General features: G+C 54.6%; 2 protein-coding genes and 1 long non-coding RNA gene across 3 annotated transcripts; 1 reads left to right on the top strand and 2 right to left on the bottom strand.

The window, feature by feature from the left end:
- Positions 1-124: 124 nt before the first annotated feature.
- GDAP1L1 (ganglioside induced differentiation associated protein 1 like 1) lies at positions 125-12,732 on the bottom strand. Its single transcript, XM_005016360.6, has 6 exons — positions 11,915-12,732; positions 9,440-9,632; positions 6,590-6,763; positions 4,332-4,429; positions 4,126-4,240; positions 125-1,488 (listed from the first exon to the last, which is right to left on the bottom strand). The coding sequence occupies exons 1-6, from the start codon at positions 12,092-12,094 to the stop codon at positions 1,145-1,147; spliced, it is 1,104 nt and encodes a 367-aa protein (XP_005016417.2). The 5' UTR covers positions 12,095-12,732; the 3' UTR covers positions 125-1,144.
- LOC113839641 (uncharacterized) lies at positions 9,974-17,998 on the top strand. Its single transcript, XR_003492173.3, has 3 exons — positions 9,974-10,100; positions 14,142-16,593; positions 16,712-17,998. It is a non-coding gene; the product is annotated as an uncharacterized lncRNA (long non-coding RNA).
- Positions 14,979-19,453, bottom strand: LOC101798558 (oxidative stress-responsive serine-rich protein 1). The gene is made up of 4 exons (XM_038166416.2): positions 19,317-19,453; positions 19,059-19,155; positions 17,267-17,377; positions 14,979-16,568 (listed from the first exon to the last, which is right to left on the bottom strand). The coding sequence occupies exons 2-4, from the start codon at positions 19,127-19,129 to the stop codon at positions 15,875-15,877; spliced, it is 876 nt and encodes a 291-aa protein (XP_038022344.1). The 5' UTR covers positions 19,130-19,155; positions 19,317-19,453; the 3' UTR covers positions 14,979-15,874.
- Positions 19,454-19,540: the final 87 nt, after the last annotated feature.

Below are 19,540 nucleotides of genomic sequence, written 5' to 3'. Positions count from 1 at the left end.
AGAGGAATATGCATTGTTTCCATGCGAGTTTTATACCAGTACAGCTCTAAAGAAAAAGCACAAACCACCTGCACATGCCTCTGCACGTGGGCATGCTTTGAAATTAGACTAGGAGTTTGTTGAACACATTTAGGAATGGGAAGCAGCTACTCCTCCCATATGGTTTATTGAGGATCTCAGTTTCAAAGCACGAGTAGCAGTGAGGCCCGTTATTCTTTCCAACATGCAAAAGGCACAAGAAAGTCATAAACGTGATTCTGTGCAAAGTGTCTCTAAGAAAACACACAGCGAGGAAATGACAGAAAAGAGCCCCCAATGGAAGAGAAGGCCAAAGTGTCTTCAGAAAAGTCCTGAAAGTTCGGAAAACGGTTGTACTTTTTCAGAGTCCAGGTATGCTCAGGCGGTGAGAGATGCAAATCCATGAAAGAAAACTCAAGACCAAGCCAAAAGGCTAAAACAATAATTCCCTTTGTGTGCCAAAATTCAGGGTGGAAGTCAAAACAATTTATCTCAGGAGGAAAGCGTGACAGTTAAAGACAGACGTGAAATTCTTTTCTAAAAAAAAGCCCACCAAAACCAGACGTAGAAAGTGGATAGATGCTAAGGGTAGCTTAATAAAAATATTCTTTTTAACGAAAATTTAAAAAAATGGGAAATTGAAGAATGTAAATCCACCTTGACCGTGACCAGCTACTGCACCCTGCCCCCAGGAAAGCCTCCGAGCATGACAGAATGGCTTCTAGAAGAAGAAAGTCCCCACTAGTTACACTTGTGAGATGTGGCTGGTGAACACTTCGGAAACAGACGTCGAGGACCGATTGTCCGAGTCCTGTGGTGTTCCCGTCTCTCCCAGTGGAGCTGGCCTGCACCGGTGGCACTTCCCAGTGGGCATGGGGAGCCAGTGACCCCCTGAGCCTCTCGCTGGCATTGAATACTTAACCCTAAAAAAGGCATTTACAAGTTGATGCTTTTGTTGTTGTTGTCTTATTTCCTTGCAGTATACTTTTCTACTTCTAGACTATGGAATGTTACATTAAACAATATAATTAGTCATACCTTGCTTCAAATTTCATTACAGTTACTGAGGCTTCATCATAATTTCACACAGCACAGAGACACCAAACTAAACACCAAGCAGCCAGCATTAGATGTATTTTTTCTTTAGGTACCAATAAGCAAAATATCCCATTCCCCCCAGCGATCCCATCAGGAAGGAGGCTCCAAAGAAGGAGGGAGGTTTCCGCTTGACCAGCCGGAAGGCGTTGGGTACCACTGCTGAGAGCAGCGTGGTGTGTATGTCTCCCAAGACTTTCCTGAAGGCAAAGCGTTTCTGTATCCTGTCGAAGAAGGACTGTAGGTTAGGTCTGCTGCCGTCTTCCCAGTATTTCTTAGAGAGTCCTAGAAACTTGAGGCGATGCAGGGTAGCTCCTAATAAGACATCGGCCAAAGTGAAGACGCAGCCGCAGAGCCAAAGCTCACACTTCTGCCCTGGAGAAAGAAGTGACAGAGGTAGGATGAGAATAGGTCCTTGGGTGGGCACTTAGGGGCTTGCTCAAAAGCTCCGTGGAAGGAATAGGGTTTGGATTAGACTCCCAGTGCTTTTTCTCAGCTCTCGTCCCAAAAGATCAAACCCTATCTATCAGGCTGATCATTTATATATATATATATATATATATATGATCATTTACATATTTTATATATATATTTATCATTTATAACCTGCATGAAGATACAAATCAGTCTGTGAAATGGCTTTTTGTGGTGCAGCGAGCACTTCTGCTGTGTTAGTGCTCAGGGAGCATTTGTCCTTGGCTGCTGCTGGGCGTTGGGAGCTGTTTGAGAGGTGGCATGGTAACACGTCCTATTTTAGGGATGTGAGAAATCCTCGGGAATCAAAACCGTTTGCTGGCCCAGCCTGGCTTCTCTCCCTGTGTGCTGTCTCAGAGGCCCTGCCTCTGTCCCCCTTCAGCTCTGGGCCCCTGCTCAGGGCCACCAAAATTTGTGCAGAGAGCTGGGTTTTGTGGGGAGGCAGAGCTGGGTGTGAGGGAAGATGCCACAGTGCTGATGGCCCCCGATAACAGTGACCCTGATAACCTCACCTGGGATATGTCCAGGAATAAAACAGGCTGGAAGAAGCTGGCTGGGGTCAGGGTAGTGTTAAACGCACCCCTGGTGACCTTTTGGTACTAATGAGCAGAGCAGGGCTAAGGGAAATAATGGAGGTGCAGGTGAGGAAGAAAGCACAAGGGGTACAAAACCTGGGCTCCCCCTCTACCTCTGCTGGGGCAGTGTGTTCGATACCCCTGCTTGTCGCACCTTGCAGACAACTGCTGGAGCCAGCAAATCTGGGAGGCCGAAGAAAAATGTGGTAGGCAGCAAGAAGCCTGGCCCCTGCCCTCCCCAAGCTGGAGAGGGACAATGTCCTCCCTTGCTGGATCAACATGCAAAGGGAACCCCAAATTTTGGGGTGCACAGAGGAGGGGAGGCTGGGAGCTGCCTGTGCTGGCACTGGGGAGAGGCGTCTGTGCTCTGCTCCCGCATTAAAACTCCTGGTTTGCACCAAATCCTTAGTTTTGTGGCTCTGCCTTACAGGTGGGGTGAAAAGCCTGTGTGATGCCCTTTTGAAATCGGGGGGAGGTGGGAGAGGCCCCCACTGCACCCTGTGCAGGCCCTGCTGCAGCTGGGCTGCCAGTGGGGCCAGGTCAGGGGAATTACTGGTAATTAGCAGGCCTCGTTTGTACCCTCCTGGCAGCCGGCCTAGTCCTGCCAGAGGCACAGCCCGAGCGGACAGATTGCCTGTGCATAATTAGTCAGTAAATATTTTCAGTGGCTAATAAAGTGTGGGGGTGCTGCAGCTGGAGCCTGCTGGGCCCAAAGGATGCCGTGAGGGGAGGGGTGGGTGCTGGGGCCTGCCTTGTTCCTCGGCACCCCTGTGGTGTTCTGGGAGGTTTGGGGGCAAAAGTGGCTTTTCAAGAGCAGCCCCCACGCTTCTGGCACCTCCGAGGGCAGGTGATGAGGTGAATTCAGCTGGCCTCTCCTCTGGGATCTGCTAACGAGGGGGTTCGTTGAGTGCAATTAGGCCAACACACCGTGCTGCTGTGGGCTTCCAGCAGGTCCCCAGCCCGAGGGCTTTTTGGGGTCTCGAGGGCCCCTTGGTGCCACCCTGTGTGATGCACGGCTCCCCAAGTGGGGGTAGCTGTGGGGTCACCCCCTTGTTAGCATGTCTGGGCTGTGCTCCGTCCCTGGCACCTCTGGGTGTCCTGGGGATGGGGTCAGGAGCCCTGCTCAAGTGGGACTGGGGGGGACATGGAGGTGGCAGCAGGACAAGCGATGCCCAGCTGTGTCTGGGCTCTGGGGGGGCTCTCAGTGGCTCTCAGCAGTGCTATTTGATGATGGGGGCTGGCTGGAACAGCTCCATCTCTCCTTCTGCTCTCTTACGTGGCCTCTGTGCCTCTCACACTTCTCCAGGACCCCTCAAGGGACCCCAGGTTTCCCTGCCCTCATGCAGGGGGTCAGAAGTGGCAGTCCTGGGACCTGGCCACTCGGTGCCCTGCGTGTGCCATGGGTGCTCACCAGCACCCAGTGGCTGAGGACTACGTCCCTGCTCCTGGGCTTTCAGCAACCTGTGCTCCTCATGGCACAAGAGCCAGGACTGGTCTGGTCTTCCCAGAGCTGGGCAACCACTGCTGGGTCACAGCAGGGCCTGCACTCCTGGGGATAGAGGGAGCCGGGAGGGCGAGAGGACTTGTTGGTGACACGCGTCTATGTGGTGACACACAGTGGCACAGGTGCCAAAATCGTCCTGTGCTGCCAGAGGTGATGGAGGGCAGAGCAGAGGGGCAGGAGACCAGCAGGATTAGTGGCTGGTTGGTGGGTCACTGGTGGCCCTTTGTTGGGGATGTGCCATCGTGCTGCAGTGACCTTGGATCTCCTGCAAAGTGGGTGTGAGGACAGAGGAGCTGCCTGTCCCCTGCAGTAAGCAAGGCGTGCGGGCTCCCGGAGCAGCCCCTGCCTGATCCATACAACCTCCACGGAGCTCAATGTGGTCTTTCACTGGGTGTGAAGCCATCAGCCCTTCCCAAAATCATGCCTGGGCTGAAAACCGCCCCATGCGGGCAGCCCTACCTTGGTACTCCAGCTTCCTCTTCTCCAGCTCGGCCTCAATCTGGTCCAGCACCATTCCCAGCTCACCAAGGATTTTCTTCAAGTAGTTCACATTGTCGTGCTCCAGGATCTTGGCCTGGGTGGAGAGCGGTGGTGAGGGTGGGAGTTGGCTGGCCGGGTGGCCATGTGTCCCTAAAGCCACTCCCCACCACCTCTGAGCGCCTTACCATGAGCTTCTTCTGCTTGGAGAGGTACGGCTCCGTCAGCGGCGGCTCCTCCTCATGGTCCAGCTTCATCAGCTCCGTGCTGGCATTAGCCAAATGTCCTGGAGGGAGACACGAAGAGGGGCTGCAGGGGTGTTTCCTCCCCACTGAGAGGTGCTGGCTGTGTTTGGTGGGGTAGGGACAAGCTGGGGCAGACAGAAGCTGAGGCCGTTGGAGGTTTCCCTGGTGAGCTGCAGCCTCACAGATTTTTACAGCAAGAAAGTACTGTGTTTGGTGAGCTCAGCGGGCTGAAGGTGCAGTTTTGGAGATATCCTGTCCTGCAGGTGAGCCTGGGAGGCAGCTGAGCTCCCTTCAAAGAGCTTGATTAAGGGGGATTTGCAAGCACAGTTCAGCTGTTTTGTTTGAAGAAGAGACTTTTTGATGCATTAAATGGCTTTGAAGTGCTGTTCCTCTGCTAAAAAGGAAAAAGAAAGGACCAGCACGAAGGCTCCCTCTGGGGCCGCGTTCCCTGGCTCTGCTGGGAGCAGGGCAGCTCATCCCCTTTGCTGAGTCTTGCATGGGGCAAAACCAGGCAGAAAACTGGTGCCTGCCCCAAAGGGCTGGCAGAGAGGCATCCAAAAACTGGGGAGAGGGGTCAGGTTTAGGCAGCACAGCTGATGTTTGGTTCAGCCTGGCTCAGTCTGCCAGCCCTTTCCTAACAGCGAAGCTCTGTGCCAGATGGAGCAAAACTCAGACCTCAGGTCCTAGGCTGCTGCTGGGATCTGGGCAGCAGGGATCAGGGCTGGTTTGTTGCAAGAGCTGGCGATTGCCTAACGCCAGCAGACGTGTTCACACCAGCCTGAAACCACGCAGACTTTGCCTGTTGCAAGAGCTCCTTGCACAGAGTAGCCTCTTCTCCTCTGCGATGCACAGGCAGAGGGATTTGGTAGGAAAAGACACAGGGGAAGGGAGAAGGTAGTAAAACTGCACTAATGGGGGGTTCCCAGCAGAGGGGTCCCTGGGCTCAGCTCTGCGCATCCCCCAGCCCAAATACAAAGCTGCCATCCTGAGCCATGCCTCACCCCGCTGCCACAATGGAGCAGGAGAGGGACTGAAAGGAGGGCATGGAGCTGTGCCTGGCCTGGGAGCAGAACAGCGGCTGCGCTGCCTGATTTACAGCCCCCTGGCTTACATCAGGTGTGTTTGCCACCTTTGCAAGTCATCCCGGAGCTGCTGGGATGATTTCCCAAGGGAAAACTCAACATTTCACCGCCAGGGTGAATTTGCATCCCGGCAGCATTGCCTGCTCCTGCCCTGCACCCCCGCTGCCCACCCAGCAAGGCCCAGCCCTGCTCTCCCCAGTGCACCTGCTCTGCTCGGGAGAGCCTGGCCCTTGGTTCTCCTCCTGGGGACACATTTCCAGGCCCTTCCCCAGCACGGTGGGGCTGCCAAGCCATCCCCTGGGGCCATCAAGGGCAGCACCACAGGGAAGCAGGGCACCCCCAGCACCAGGGCACCTGAACTGCCCAGCCATCGCACAGCCCCTCCTCTGCGATGGTTTGGGGAAAACGCCACCAGCCAGGAGCTGTGGAAGGCGAGAGATTTTGAAACATCTTGGCAGGCCCCGGGCAGCGTGGTGAGTCAGGCGGGTGGTGTGAAGCAGTGCAGCAGCACGCTCTGGGGAGCGGACTGGGCTCTGCGTGATGCCTTTATCCAAGGCATGAGTTTGGGTCCCTCCTGTGGGAGGTAAAACGTGACTTTGTTATGGGAACTGCCTGGGGCTGGAGCCTGCTGGAGGGGGGAGATGTGGGGCAGGTCGGTGCCATCCAGACAAAGTCACTTTTCTGGAGAGGGGCTCTCCAGGAGCGAGCCCAGCTGCTGAGTTATATTGAGCATCATCAAAGTTTCATGAGTGCTTGGAGGCTGCGTGCTGGCTGCTGCCAATTCATCCACCCTCTGCAATTCAACCTCGCTCTGCTCCCCCACCTGCACCCTTGGAGTTACTGGAGGGAAGAGGGGGAGCGGGAAGGGAACACCCCAAAAAGAGCTGCACGAGGATGCACTGAGCGTGGTGACGGCACTGCTGGGGAGGGAGGCAGCCAGGCACCCAGTGCCTTGGGAGAACCCTTGGAATAGGGGTGATGGGGGGCACCCCAGGGCCAGGAAGCCTCCCCAGGGCACCTGCAGCTCCCCGGCAGCTCTGCTTTGCCATTTTCCCTGCCTTGCCTGAAGGAAGGGCCGCGGTGCCGTCCCGCCAGCCCCCTGCCCCAGAGGCAACTTACTGCGGATCTCAGCGGTCGCGTACTTTGGGATCATGGAGTCGGTGGTGAGCTCGGGGTGCAGGATGCAGCCGTGCGTGTAGGCGTCCATGGGCAGCGAGTCCAGCAGCTCCCGGTACTGCAGCACCCGCGAGTGCAGCGGGGTGCCGGGCTCAGGGATCAGCTGGGGGACGTTGTCTGAAAGGGTCAAAGGAAAGCTGTCAGCAGTGTGGGGCTCGGTGGGTGAGCCCCTGCTGGAGCCCAGTTTGCAGTCCTCTGGTTTCGCAGCCAAGCAGGGGAACGAAACATTTTCCTTCTGCAGAAAGGAGCCCAGACCTGCAGACTCTACACCAGTGCAATGAGATACCTCATTTTTTTGAGTCTCCTTGAAAATCCCATTCAATATAGGTAATGAGGCTGACAGAGCAAGGAGCCGAGCACCTCTCCCCTCAACTCTCACCCAGTGCTGAAACCACAGGAGCATCCCTCGTCCCAGCAGCATCCTCGGCCTGTTGTGCTTTCCTCATTCTCACTGCATGGCGGTTTGCGTCCTGCTCCTTTATTTCATTTACAGCTCAAAATGCGCAGCAGATGACACCGGGAGGAGGGAACCATTCCTGTTGTCTCCTCCAAGAATATCAGGCCCGTTTCTTTATGGGATCGTAAAAGTTTATGGCTTTTGCTGATAGTTAATAAGCCCCCAGATTTACTGCTGGGGCTCAGCAAGCTGGGCTGTCCGTGTGTTCCTTGCTGGCTTCTGGGGCTGAGCAAAGGGTGCAGCAGCAGATGGACTTTTGCAGATGTGACTGATGCTGCTCCCTAATTAGGGGCCCAAAATAATGATTCTGGCACTGGTGGTGGTGGGAGCAAGGCAGGGCAGAGGCCGGCCCAGCAGGGACGGACAGCAGAAGCTTGGGCAGCCCAGGTATTGCAAACCTTCCGGCACCTCTGACCGGGGGACTGGGTGGGGGGTTGGATGCAGACCCCACAACACACAGCAAGGGGAGGTGACAGCAAGAGCAGAGGCACCCGCTGTCCCCCCAGCTCCCTTTGAAGCAATTACACGCTGCTGCCTGTGCTCCAGGTCTCCAATTTTGGAGTTTCCACAGGAGGAAAGCACCCGGCTGAATGGGATGGTGACAACCAACCTGCAGCCTGCGTGCTCCCTCCTCGTGGTGCATGGGCTGGTGCCAGGGCTGGAAACCAGTGTGCCCAGTGCCACAGCCCCATCCAGCAGCTGGAGGGAGTGACCACGAGGAAACAGGAGCTGCTGGCTGCCAGCCCCTGTCCTTCACCATCCTGCTGGGGGGACGGCGTTTGTTCAGCCTCTGCACGCTGCAGCCGATCTGGGCGGTGCGGGTGCCTGTGGCCAGCAGCTGATGGCCCATACAAAGGTGGCCCAGAAAAAGGAAAAATATTGCTTATCGTGCTGGCATTTAATGGTAGCTCAGCATAACTAGCAGAAAAAGATCCCAGTCCTGGAAACAAGCTCTGTGACTGCTCCTTCTAGTAGAGGCATTTCCAAGCCCTGCGTGTTGCTGCAGGGTGGGTGATGCCTCCTCGGACCACCGCAGTGCCACCCTGGTGGTGCTTTTTGTCATTAATTTTGGTGGGCCACGGCTCCAGAGCAGGTGGTGCAGAAGGGGGTGATGGCCCTGGGCCATCCTTCCTCTCCCCAGGTGCTCCCCTCATCACGTTTCTCAGTGGAAAGTTAAGAAAATGCACCTGGCTGGAAGAGCTCGAGGGCAGGAGTTTCCCCGGAGCAGCGGGGAGGGAACACCGCGTTCCTCCACAGCAGCAAAGCTCAAGTGACAGCGGAAAGATTTTGTTGCCAGCTCCTGAAGAAAAATACTTGCTGTGTTTTGGAGGGCAAAGGAAGAGGCAGGAGCAGTCTCCCTGGTACCTGTGCTGGCTCCCGGCTGCTGCTGCAAGGGGATATTGCTGCTCGTCCCCCCAAAAAAGAGCACAACATCCTCTGGCAGGGCCACAAATCCCCACCGTGCTCGGAGCTGTTCCCTGCCTCGGCGTTAACTCATGTCCCTCCCCTGCTGGGGCAGCGTGCTGCCAGCAGATGCCTCGTCACCTGCTCCTCACAGCGCCCAGGTGACGGCACCGAGTGGAGTGGGGACTGCGGCCCCACGGGGCAGTGAACCTCGGGGCCCCCAGGGTGTGGGGCTGCCCCCTCCTGGAAGCCGCTGCTGGCGAGGGCTCCCCCATGGGATTTGGGGTGTCCGTCCATCTGTCCCCACAGCGGGGAAGCGCCATTCCTCTGCTGAGCAGCACGGTGAGGCCGGGAGAGGACAGCAGCTGAGGCTGGCAAGGCGCCCTTGCTGGGGGAGCTATTTTGAGATGGTTTTGATGTCTCTGTCGCAAGGGTGATGGATGCTGGGGCGAGCGTCGTGATGCTGCAGCCAAAGCTCCCTGCTTGGCTTTGAAGTCCCCCGGCTGAGTGTCCCAGCTGGGCAGCTGCAGAGTTGGGACAATGAGGGCAAAGGGGCTTGAGGTGCTGCTTGCCATACAGCACCGCTCAGCATCCCGGGGTCAGCCGGGCACTGCAGCCCTGCCCTGGGGGGACGCAAGGTTCCCCTTCCCAGTCCCCTCCTCTGGATCCGTGTCACATCGCCCCACAGTCTCCAGCACCGCTCCCTTTGTTTGACCTCGCTAGGGCCATTTTCCCCACACCCTGCGAGGCCTCAAGGACATTTTTCATGGGAAAACGTGAAAGTGTTGGGTGGGCTGCTCGGTCACTGCTCCTTTTGGGGACAGCTGGAACTTTGCAGGGAGAGACGGCTGCATCCAGCCAACAGCATCTCACTCAGCACTAAATCTCCGCTGCGATGCAGCTCGGCCACGCGGCTCTGCCCCCCCCCTTACCTCCCGTGAAGTTCTTCTCCATGTAGTCGATGATCTGGTTGTAGTCACTGATGATGTTGTCCCTGTGGATGATGACGGGCACCTCCTCGCCCAGGTTGAGCCGCATGAACCAGGGCTCCTTGTGCTCCAGCAGGGGCATGCTGACGTCCCGCTCCTCGCAGGGCAGCCCCTTCTCTGCGATGACCAGCCGCACCTGCAGTGGGGAACGGGGGGGAACGGGCCCAAGCTGGCCCCAAAAGTGCTCCGAGGCCATGGGGCACGCATCACCCCCTGGCACAGCACCGTGCACAACTCACTCCCCCTGCAAGGAGCCAAGGTGAGGGTTTCCCTCGCTGGCAATGGATGGAAATATCACGAGGGAGACCTCTGCCCACCCAGAATCATGCAGAATTTGTCACTTCTGTGTGGTTGGTGGCCTGCGTGACACACAGATGAATTTAGGGATGGGGTCCTGGGGCCCTCAGCAGCAGGTGGGGGCAGGCAGAGGTGGCAGCTCCCCAGCTGGGGGGGATCTGTGATGGGGCTGTGGGTCCCAGCTGGGCAGGGCACCCACACACACCCAGAGAGGAAGAAGAGGAAGAGGAGGCGTCTGCAGCAATGCTACACCTTGTGCCCAGGGGATGCTTCAGCCTGGCTGGAGGAAACCCGGGTGGAAATTCAGGTATGCCCTGCTCTTGGGGTCAGGCTCTGTCTTTGCTGGGCACGTTTTGGAAAAAGTCTGTGTTTTGGGGAGGCTTTCAGGCAGCTGGAGTACTCCAGGAAGCCCTGGGAGCAAGGAGAGCCCTGCCTGTGTTTTCTCCTTCTCCCTGCTGGAGTCCTGCCCTGCCTCTTGTGTGTTTCCTTGGGGCATAGCTCACCCCCTGCACCCCTTTGTGCCTCCTGTACCACGGCACTTGGTCTCCCTGGTGTCTGCTCCTCTTCTTTCCTGCCAGGCTGCCTCTGGGGCAGCCCTGGCCCCTTGTACAGACAGGAGCCCGGCTGGGGGAGGGAGCTGGGGACAGGGCTGGGTGTAGGAATCGGGTCCCTGCTGGGCCCTGGGGTGCTGTGCACAGCTCAGCATCCTCCTCTGAGAGACTGGCTGCTCTTTCCTGTGCTTGGGGTGTTGTTGAGTGTGCACTCGGGATCCCATTTCAAGCTTCTGGATTATAAAAAAACTGGCCATTGTGAACCAAGTATGTCAGGCAGGCCAAAACACCCCGCAGGGATGTCAGAGAGCCATGTTTCTCAGAACTGCTGAATGAAGGCAAATCACTTGTTTTCCTCCAAGCAGCAGCAGCAGCTAAAAATATGTCTTAACAAATATAAGCATTTCTATGAGCACTTCAGAGTTCCTGGGGAATTAGCCATTAATTATTTATGGGGCTGACAAATTAATATTTTTTTTCCTTTTAAGTCAGGCAAGGAAAAGCCTGCTTCCCTCAATAGGAAATTGCTCCCAGCGTTTTCTTCCCACCCGAGGGACAAACCCTGGCTGGGGCCACTCCAGGTGCCCCCTTGGGCTCCCACTCTTGCCCCATTCCCTTTTGCCATCGGGACCTGAGAGCGGGTCCAGCAGGGACCAGGCAGGGGCAGCCTGGGGTGCCAGGGTTCCTGGGGGTGCCTGTGACCCAAGGAGGGGTCCCAGCTGCTAGAGGCTGTGTCAGCAACAACCAAAAAATAAATAAAAGCCCCCCCGTTGCCTGCTGCAGCCCAGAGAGCATCCCCTTCCTGGTGCAGATCCAGATCAGCACGGTGGGGCCGAGCGTGTGCGGCTGCCCTGCTGCATCGGGCGCCTACGGGCCCGTGGTGCACACGAGCAGATGGGGACATCCCTGCCGTGGGGCACCCCAGGGCCCCATGGGTGCCCCCCAAGTAGCTCACTGCCCTTCTGGTGTCAGTGTCAGGGGAATGACAGAGGGGCCGGCAGGAGGTCAGGTTTGATACGCCGCTGCTGCGCCGCAAAATGAGCGTTTACCACCACCCAGAAATGGGGTTTCTGGCTGTACTCCCCCCCCCCACCACCCTCCCCCGCGGTGCCTTGCACAGGACTGGGATTTCCAGGCTGCTGCAGCAGTGCCAGGGCAAAATGTTCCCAGCACGGGGCCGTGTCCCAGGGTCGCTCCCTGCTCCGGGAGGCGCGGGGGTCCCGCGGCCCCCAGCTGCAGGGTGGTCCCGGGCTCAGCCTTTGTCTGCACGCCCGCCACACGAGAGAGGGTCGGGAGCGAACACAAAGCAGAGGCGTCTCCCGCTGCAAAGCCTGGTCTCAGGGCCACAGCAGGATTTGGCTGAGCCCCCCCCTCCCACATCCCTTCCCCAGGGAGATGCTGTTGAAACGCAGAAATGCGGGTACAAAAGAGCTGACCCGGCACACGCCGCTCCCCTTGCCAGCCTGGGGAAATAGCTGCTGGCTCTTCCCCGAGCCCCCTCCTCCCGAGGCAAGGGTGAGCCCTGGATGCTGGAGGTGATTCTTCCCGAGAAGCCGGCCGAGCGCTTTACCTTTTGGGAGCTGAAGGACTGGGTCCAGTGGTACAAAACCAGCCTGTCCTGGGCTTTGAGAGCGGGATCTGTCGGATCCTGATTTTCCTCCCCATCCTTGCCTTTCCCCGCGTCGTTTTCCAGAGCCGAGATGGGCCACCAGCTGCAGTTGGTGGGAGTGACATTATTGGGAGTCGCCATGACAGCCTGCGAGCGGAGGGGGACGATGGAGGAGCCGCGCTAGCCCAGCATCACATGGGCTCCCGCCAGCAGCATCACTCCCGGGGCAGCTCCAGCTCCCTGCGCCCCGGCGGGCACGGCGTGGGCACGGCGTTGGCGCGGGTGGACGCGCAGCCCCACGGCTCCTGGCTGCGCTCCCTGGGGAGCAGGCACGCTCGCAGCATCGCCACGATGGGCGAGGTGGCGCCGGGGGCTCCCGCTGCACGCCTGCTGGCTCAGCAATCCGGGGCAGCTCCGAGCCTCGATGTTTCCCAGCAGGGGTTAAAGGGTTTTCGCTGTCGTAGGTAGGGCTGATGGGTGATAAATGGCTTCAGCTGCGGATGCCGGCTTTAAAATGTCCAGCGGGCGTCTTGCCTGCTTTACAGCCTTGAATGGAAAGCAGCAGCAATGGTTCTTTATGGATATTCAGTGCTTTTGGGAGAGCACGAGTCTATTCCTGGCTAACGGGTGTTGTTAGGGGCTATTTCACAGTTGCAAGGTGGGACAAAGCTGTATGGCTGCGGGGTTTGTGCACTTGGGAAGCCGAGGGGTCCCTGTGGCTGTTGCCCTCTGTGCGCTGCAGGCGTCCCAGCAGGGATTTGCACACAAGCATCCCAGCAGAGATTTGCACGCCCTTGTGTGGCCAGCTGGCACCTTTATGCACGCGCCAGCCTGGCAGCCTGGTGGTTTGGTGGCGCTTGGCCTCGTCACGCTCCTGCTCCATCTGGCTGGGGGCAATTCCCCGCGGGTGGGACTGGCTGCCAGAGAGAGGAGCAGTTTTGGGGGGTACTGGCTCTCCCCTTGGTGTCAGGACGTCCTGCTCCCAGGTGATGGGTGCCAGGGCTGCAAAACCTTGTTGGTGGCCTTTGCTGCTGCCAACCGAGCAACTTGGTGGCTGGGGAAGGAGCCGGCCCCAGCGCCGAGCTGCGTGGTGCTGTCTGTACTCGGCTGTCCCTGCTGCTGGCAGGCAGCATCCTCTGGGGATCCTGACACAGGGAAGGGGCATCTCTGGCTGTAGAAAAGGGAAGGAATCGCTTGGGAGAACCAGAACCGTTTCCTCCTGCGGGTCGGTGTCTGGCAGGCTCCATCTAGTGGCACGTTTGGTGCTGAAGCTGCTGCGCAGCTGGGAATGGAGCAAGGAGCACCCTCTGCATCCCTCGTGTCCTGCGGGTCTGCGGCCCCTCTGAGTGCGTTCATTTACCCAGCGCCTTGCTGGCCAGAGCAAAATCCCAAATCCTTGCTTGCCAAACCGAGCAAAAGGGCAGGATCGGTGCGGGCGCCTTTAGCGGGGCCTGACCTTGCCTGACCTTGCCATCGTCCTGGCCCCAGCTCCACGCGGAGCTGCAGAACTCAGCCACAATCTTTTTTCTTTTTTCTTTTTCTGGGTGTCCTGATTCAGCGTCTGCCGAGGTAAAGCTCAGCCAGGGCTCGGTTTGGCTTCTGTAAGGTGAGAAATAAATGTCATCGATCCCAGGTGCCCTTCTGCACCAGGCTTCGGCTGAACTGGCCCTGAAATCAGATAGGCAAGTCGCTTGTAAAATGCTGCGGGTGGAGGGGGGATGCTGAAAAAACACGTCCTGGTGCTGCTGATGTAGGAGGGACGGCGTTAGGGCGAGAGGGACAATATTTGTGGGCTCCAGCTGGCATCAGGTTCCTCCAGACAAGCTCTCCTGGCCTTCGGGCAGCCCTCTGGGAGCAGGCAGACCGCAGTGAAGGATTGCCTCGATTGCCTCTGGTTTTATCGACGTTATGCTGCTGCGGGTAGAGGAATGGCAAGGAACGGGGTGTCACAGGGGACACCCCCTGTCCAGTCCCATCAGCAGGTGGGTCTGAGGGCTGCAGCGCTGGTCAGGGCAGCGGTGCTGTGCAGACGTTCCCAGACCAGGTGCTGTTTGCTAAAAAAGTCTGAGTTTCCAGTGAGAGTTTCCAGGCTGCAGGCCTCACTGGATGTTTAAATACTCTCACAAATAGCAGTTCGGGCAGGATATGCCACCACTGAGCTTTTGCCTCTTTTTTTTTCTCCCTCTAGCTACTAGTTATCCTGCCTTGCAAGGAACTCCATGGAAACGTGTCCAGAGAACCCTTCCTCTCACCCAGTCTTGTGGCAATTTGAATTCACCTCTCGCCTCCCTAAACTCCTGGATGTATCTTGGACTTGCTGAACTTCCTATTTCCTTCCTTCCCCAGGCACATCGGGCCTTTGAAAGAGGGGATGGAAACAAAACATGGAAAAGAAAATTAGCACTTTCAAAGTGTTAATCCTTTGAAAAACAGCAGCAACAAATTAATTAAGTACCTACACATCCCTCTTCCTCCTTCCTAACTCAGAGGTAGGTAAGGGAGATATGGAAGACAAAACTTAGGAATCAGTTACCTTGAGAGCACCAGCCACTATTGCTTGCTAAGTAACTGTATGAAGTGGCAAAGCTTAAGAGCGAAGTAAGGTTTAATGGTATTCTCACATAAATTTACTTGGATTTCTTAAAAACTTTTCACCTGAATTTAGCAGAAGCATAGCGTAGACTTTAGGGATGACCAGAATAAAATCAGAAAGCAATCACCTGGAACGTCTGTGACTTCTCTAGCACAGAATGCAAGGCCAACAATCTGTTACCTATTTGTATACAACTACTTGCAGTTCCTTGGCTTGCTGATCACTGATCTTGAGACGTGTAAGTAAAAATTGCACTATTTTACTTGAATGCAGCTGTTTAGCATGTGCTTGCCTCCGACACTGAAAGCAGACTTTTGGTTATTTCTAAAAACAAAGCAAAACCAACCCATTATCCTGGGGGAAAATGAGTGTAAATCAAATTATTCAGGCTTTAATTTGTAGGGTTTTGACAAACATTTATTAATGCAAGTCTCAGCAACAATTTTCTTTTTATTTCAGTATTTTCAACCAGATGGAATGTTATAGCTCTACACCACAAAGCCTGTATGATACACAATCCTTGCTTATCCCAGCTCCAAACTGCTTTGTGTATCAAACATGCACAAACTGTGTATAGATGGCTCCACAATCTCCACGTCTGAGACAGCACGCCCCAAGAAACTGTTAGCCTGCTTTGCTCTCCCTTAAATCATTCCATCTGTAAAGCACAAATAACAAAATATATCTTTGCTTCTGAGAGCTTCACTTATCTGCAGAAAAATAGAACTGCTTAAGAGTGAGCTAGTTAGATTACAAAAGGGTCCAAGCACACACCCACACACTCCAGACCTCCCCCCAAATCTGAGAGGAGGAAGCACTCCCAATTGATCCAACTAAAAAGGAGCCAGGCAGCGTTCGAGGAAAGGTGATGCATCCTATCCAAAACACTGAATGCCTTCTCATTCTTCTTCCTAGAGCAGGATGAGGAGGACAGAGCTGTAGCCATGAAACATTTCGCTACGTATTGGGACATGTTAAGAATGAACTTTCCAAACACTGCAAAATTTCAGAACAAAACCTAAAAGGTTCTTTTCCAAAGACACAGTGAGAACAGAGTACAGAGCTTGAATATCCACAGCACAAACCAAAAAACAAATGGAGTTTGTTTGATCTACAGTGCTTTTGTTAAGGTATTTAGAGACCTTAGTGCATTCTTTTTAGAACTAAGCTCAGAAACTATATTCCATTTTTTATTTTATTAGAAAACTAAACTGTATGATGCAAAGAAACATTTGATCAAACACACAACAGCAAAAACATGGCACTGACAAGGCTATTAACCCAACCATCGCTCCGAACTCTGAATCATGGTTCTCTATTGCTTTCAGTCAAGTGTACATCATTTCTGCCATGTGGGACATCTTCTTAGGAATATATAAGTAGTATTCCATGTAGCCTGAAAGATCTTCAATAGTCACATCATCCACAAAGGCTCGAGCTTGCTCAGAACACGACCTGGGAGAACCCGATGCGGCCGCTCCACACGGGGACCTGTTCTGACGCGAGCGGGCGCGTGCTCCCAGGACTGCCTTCTCACACTCAGACAGGACGCTCCGTAAACCAGAGAAAGAGTACACCTCCATGGAGCGCCACTGCCTGCACTGGCACTTCTTGTCCGTACAAGGGCACTGCTTGCCATTGCTAAGCATGGATAAGGACTGGAAATCTGAGGTTTGGCTTGAGTGCAAGCTAGTCTCGAAGGACGAGGAGAGACCGAGGCAACTCTCCCTCGACTTCCCCAAAGGCTCTTGAGTGGTGGAAGCTTCCAGAGGTTCAGTTCTGGCTCTTCTGTCATCACTGGCCTCAAAGTGAGAATCATGCCTGTCCTTTGTACCGTGTTCTGCTGGAACAAAAACGTCTGGAGTGACGTTACTCTTTGACACGTCTGACTGGGTTTTGTGTTTCAGCTGGCCGCTGGCTTTCACGTTGCAGTATGTAAACTTGGGGGGATGCAGGACAGGGGACTTGGAACGTCTGCGACGTGGAACTCTCGCCGACCCTCTCGAAGGCTTTCTCACACACCTGTGGGGTTGTAACGGGTCAACAGGTATGTAACGACAGAATCTACGCCAAAAAGCTCTAAAATGTGGCTAACTGTATATATCTAAATAAATGTGTGTGTACATAATGGTGTGTGTTTTTTTTTTTTTTTTTTTTCTTTTTAGAAAAATTGGATGACTGGTGGCATACAATCTCTGACAGGAACAGTGGAGAAGCTTAAGTGAACTGGAGCTCCCCCAAAGGAGAGATCCATAACATCCTCCCTGTTTTAAAGGTACCTCCCCCAAAATCTTTTGTTGAAGGTGCTTGTCATCCCAAACTGAACTGGAATGCAGAACCTGGTATCGGTTAGAGCTGCTGGCAGAATTACACTGAATATCCAGGTACTTCAAAACAGAAATAAAAGAACCCCAAAAGGGGTGAGAGAAAGGTGCAAACATTAAAGACTTGAAGAGAAGGATCTCTGAGGAGATTAGTGGAAAATAAAGGTTTAGGTACCTTCTCTCTAACAAGAGGCAATATTTTTTTTATTTTTTTTATTTTTTTTAAGTATTAAGCCTCTTAAAAAAATCATATCAAACAGTTATGGTAAATATTTGCAATAGAAAGGAGAGGAAAGATATGTTCAGCCACATAATTAACAACAACTTTCAGTAGAAACAGTACACAAGATTTAAATGTCTCGATACACGTATGGTGCAGCTAACGGGATGTTTTACCCATGCCATGCTTCCTTGGAGCAAACAGACTGTTGTTTGGCTCCATCCACTGCTGTTCTTATCGGTGTCCTGAGAATCGTCCCGTCGCCCACAGACAGAGCTGCAATACATCTAAGTAAAGAGGAAAATGCCACGTTACAATGGTGCCTCAACATATGGCTTCAAAGATCTGGATGCAGCCTCATAGGTTTAGATGCTTAGTGAGGACAATTCGGTTTGCAGCCCTGACTTCCTCTATAGTCAGTGGTTAGAAGCAGGATCTCACGGAGATCTGCCCAACCACCCTTTTTCTGTTGACCACAGTTAAGTGCCTAAAAATAGGTGGGATGTGAGGAAACAAGGCCAAAATGCCCAGAGGCTGATGTCATGCCCTATTAGCAACAAGATGACACATTAAAGGAATGTAAACTCATGTTCCAATTATTTTTGTCTGACAATAGTTGTTAAAGATAGACTCCTACTCATCTAAAATGCAAAGTCAGGAACCCACAGCAGCAAGCTGAGGAATAGTCAGATGTGGATGAGGTACAGCAACAAACAAGGAGAGAGTACCAATTTATTTCTCATTAAAACTTCCAGATAAACGTATAATGGGAAAAAATAAATACTTCTGGCCCTGGAAATCCAGGCAACAAACATACCTCACCTTGCGTGCCTTACCACAGTGCTCTGCGCCTAGTTCAGTATGGAAGTGCAAGCAATTACAGAGATGCTTAACAAAATATCAGCATATGGATTTGACAGCCAGATATGTGATTTAGAACACAGGACAGAAAATCCTAAGTACAGTGTCTGAAATTCTATCAGAAGAGCCAAGCACCCCACCCAAAGTTCATCTTAACAGACTAGTCGGTAGGTATTAGCTGTTCAAAACAAGATCTTTTTGGGACTGAAGAGAGGTCATCGGGCATCAAACAGAATTCCACACTGGCAACACATGAAGAGCAGTATGGTTAGTAAGCACTGCTCCTTGCTTCTCTCAGATCTATAGAACAGGTATTTTTTTCCACATTTAACAGAAGACATCCTCAAATATATAAAAGGAGTAGCAAATGAAAATGTATTTTTATTGAGCAGGGGAGGTCATGAGTTCAGAGTATTGATGGCTATGGAGATGAGCTCATAAGCCAACGTTAGTGATCAGTACAAAAGCTTTCCCTTATGCCGGCGAATTCCCAAAAGGCTTCAAGTGAACTATCTCACAATGTATTAGCCTACATAATTTTGTTATCTCCCGCTGCAAAGGAACAAGCTTATACTACATATTATCTATGTATTTGGTGCGTTATCAAATGTTTGGGGTATAAAAATGTCCACAGACATTTTACTCTGTTATCTTCTGAAATAAGAAATTATCAGTGCCCGCATTTAGCCCACACGCTAACTGCCAGTAAGGCCCGGCTCTAGAGCAGCACAAAGTTTGGGGACTCTTCTTCAGAGGCTCTCCAGGCAAATGCTTATGTGCTGCTGTAAATGATGCTGAGCCTGAAGGCCCCGGCATTTCGACAGAAGGATGAGCAAGCCCCGTGTCTCACAGGGTGAGTAACGCTACCAGGGCAGGCTGAGTGTGTCTGGGCGGGTCACGTCAGGGTTTCACGCTGTCACTGTGCAACTTCAGTGTGATACCGAGCCAAAACCAGCACCAAAGCGCTGCTTTGCTCAGCGGGCAGTTACAAGGACCGCGTTTCGTTTCAAGCAATGCAGTTTCCTCCCCTCGGAGCCTCCTCCCCGCTCAGGCAGCCCCCCAGCACAGCCTGCCCCGCCGGGGCCCTCCCCGGGCTCGCTCACTCACCCCGCCGCGTCCACCCGCAGCTTTTTGAAGGCCAGCTGCAGGCTCTCCTCCTCCTCCTCCTTGGCTGCCATGGGGGGGCCGGGCCATGCGCCGGGAGCTACAACACACAGCGGGGGGGGGGGGGGCTCGGTGAGGCGGCACCGAGCTCCAACGGGCTCCCACCGGGGGCTGCGCCTCAGGAACCCCCCGGGGGGGGGGGAGGGTTAAAGCTCCCCCGGTGCCCCCGCCGCCCGCTCCCGGCCGCCCCCCGGTGCCTACCCCGTCCCGTGGGGCCCCGCCCGGCTCCGTGAGGCGGCCCCGGTCCCGGTCCCGGCCCCGGTCCCGGTCCCGGTCCGGCCGCTCCGCCCGGGCCGCGCTCCGTGAGGCGCCCCCCGCCCCCCCCTCCCGCCTCGCTGCCGGGGCGGCGCCGGGCCCCGAGCACAACAGGAACTGGCGTCAGCGGCGCGGGGCGCAGCGCGCATGCGGCCTTCGGGGCTTTTTTT

Source organism: Anas platyrhynchos, chromosome 21 (genome assembly GCF_047663525.1).
Source record: "Anas platyrhynchos isolate ZD024472 breed Pekin duck chromosome 21, IASCAAS_PekinDuck_T2T, whole genome shotgun sequence".
Classification (NCBI taxonomy): Eukaryota; Metazoa; Chordata; class Aves; order Anseriformes; family Anatidae; genus Anas; species Anas platyrhynchos.
Note: the sequence above shows the minus strand (reverse complement) of the source record. Positions and strands in the feature narration are given on the sequence as shown.

Coding starts and splice junctions, on each gene's coding strand:
- GDAP1L1 (XM_005016360.6), bottom strand. CDS start 12,094: ATGGCGACTCCCAATAATGTCACTCCCACCAACTGCAGCTGGTGGCCC. Junction 4,430..6,589: donor CGCGACCGCTGAGATCCGCA/GTAAGTTGCCTC, acceptor GTCTCCCTCCAG/GACATTTGGCTAATGCCAGC. Junction 1,489..4,125: donor GAGGAAGCTGGAGTACCAAG/GTAGGGCTGCCC, acceptor TTCTTTCTCCAG/GGCAGAAGTGTGAGCTTTGG.
- LOC101798558 (XM_038166416.2), bottom strand. CDS start 19,129: ATGGCAGCCAAGGAGGAGGAGGAGGAGAGCCTGCAGCTGGCCTTCAAA. Junction 17,378..19,058: donor CTGCGGGTGGACGCGGCGGG/GTGAGTGAGCGA, acceptor CTCTTTACTTAG/ATGTATTGCAGCTCTGTCTG. Junction 16,569..17,266: donor TCCAAGGAAGCATGGCATGG/GTAAAACATCCC, acceptor ACAACCCCACAG/GTGTGTGAGAAAGCCTTCGA.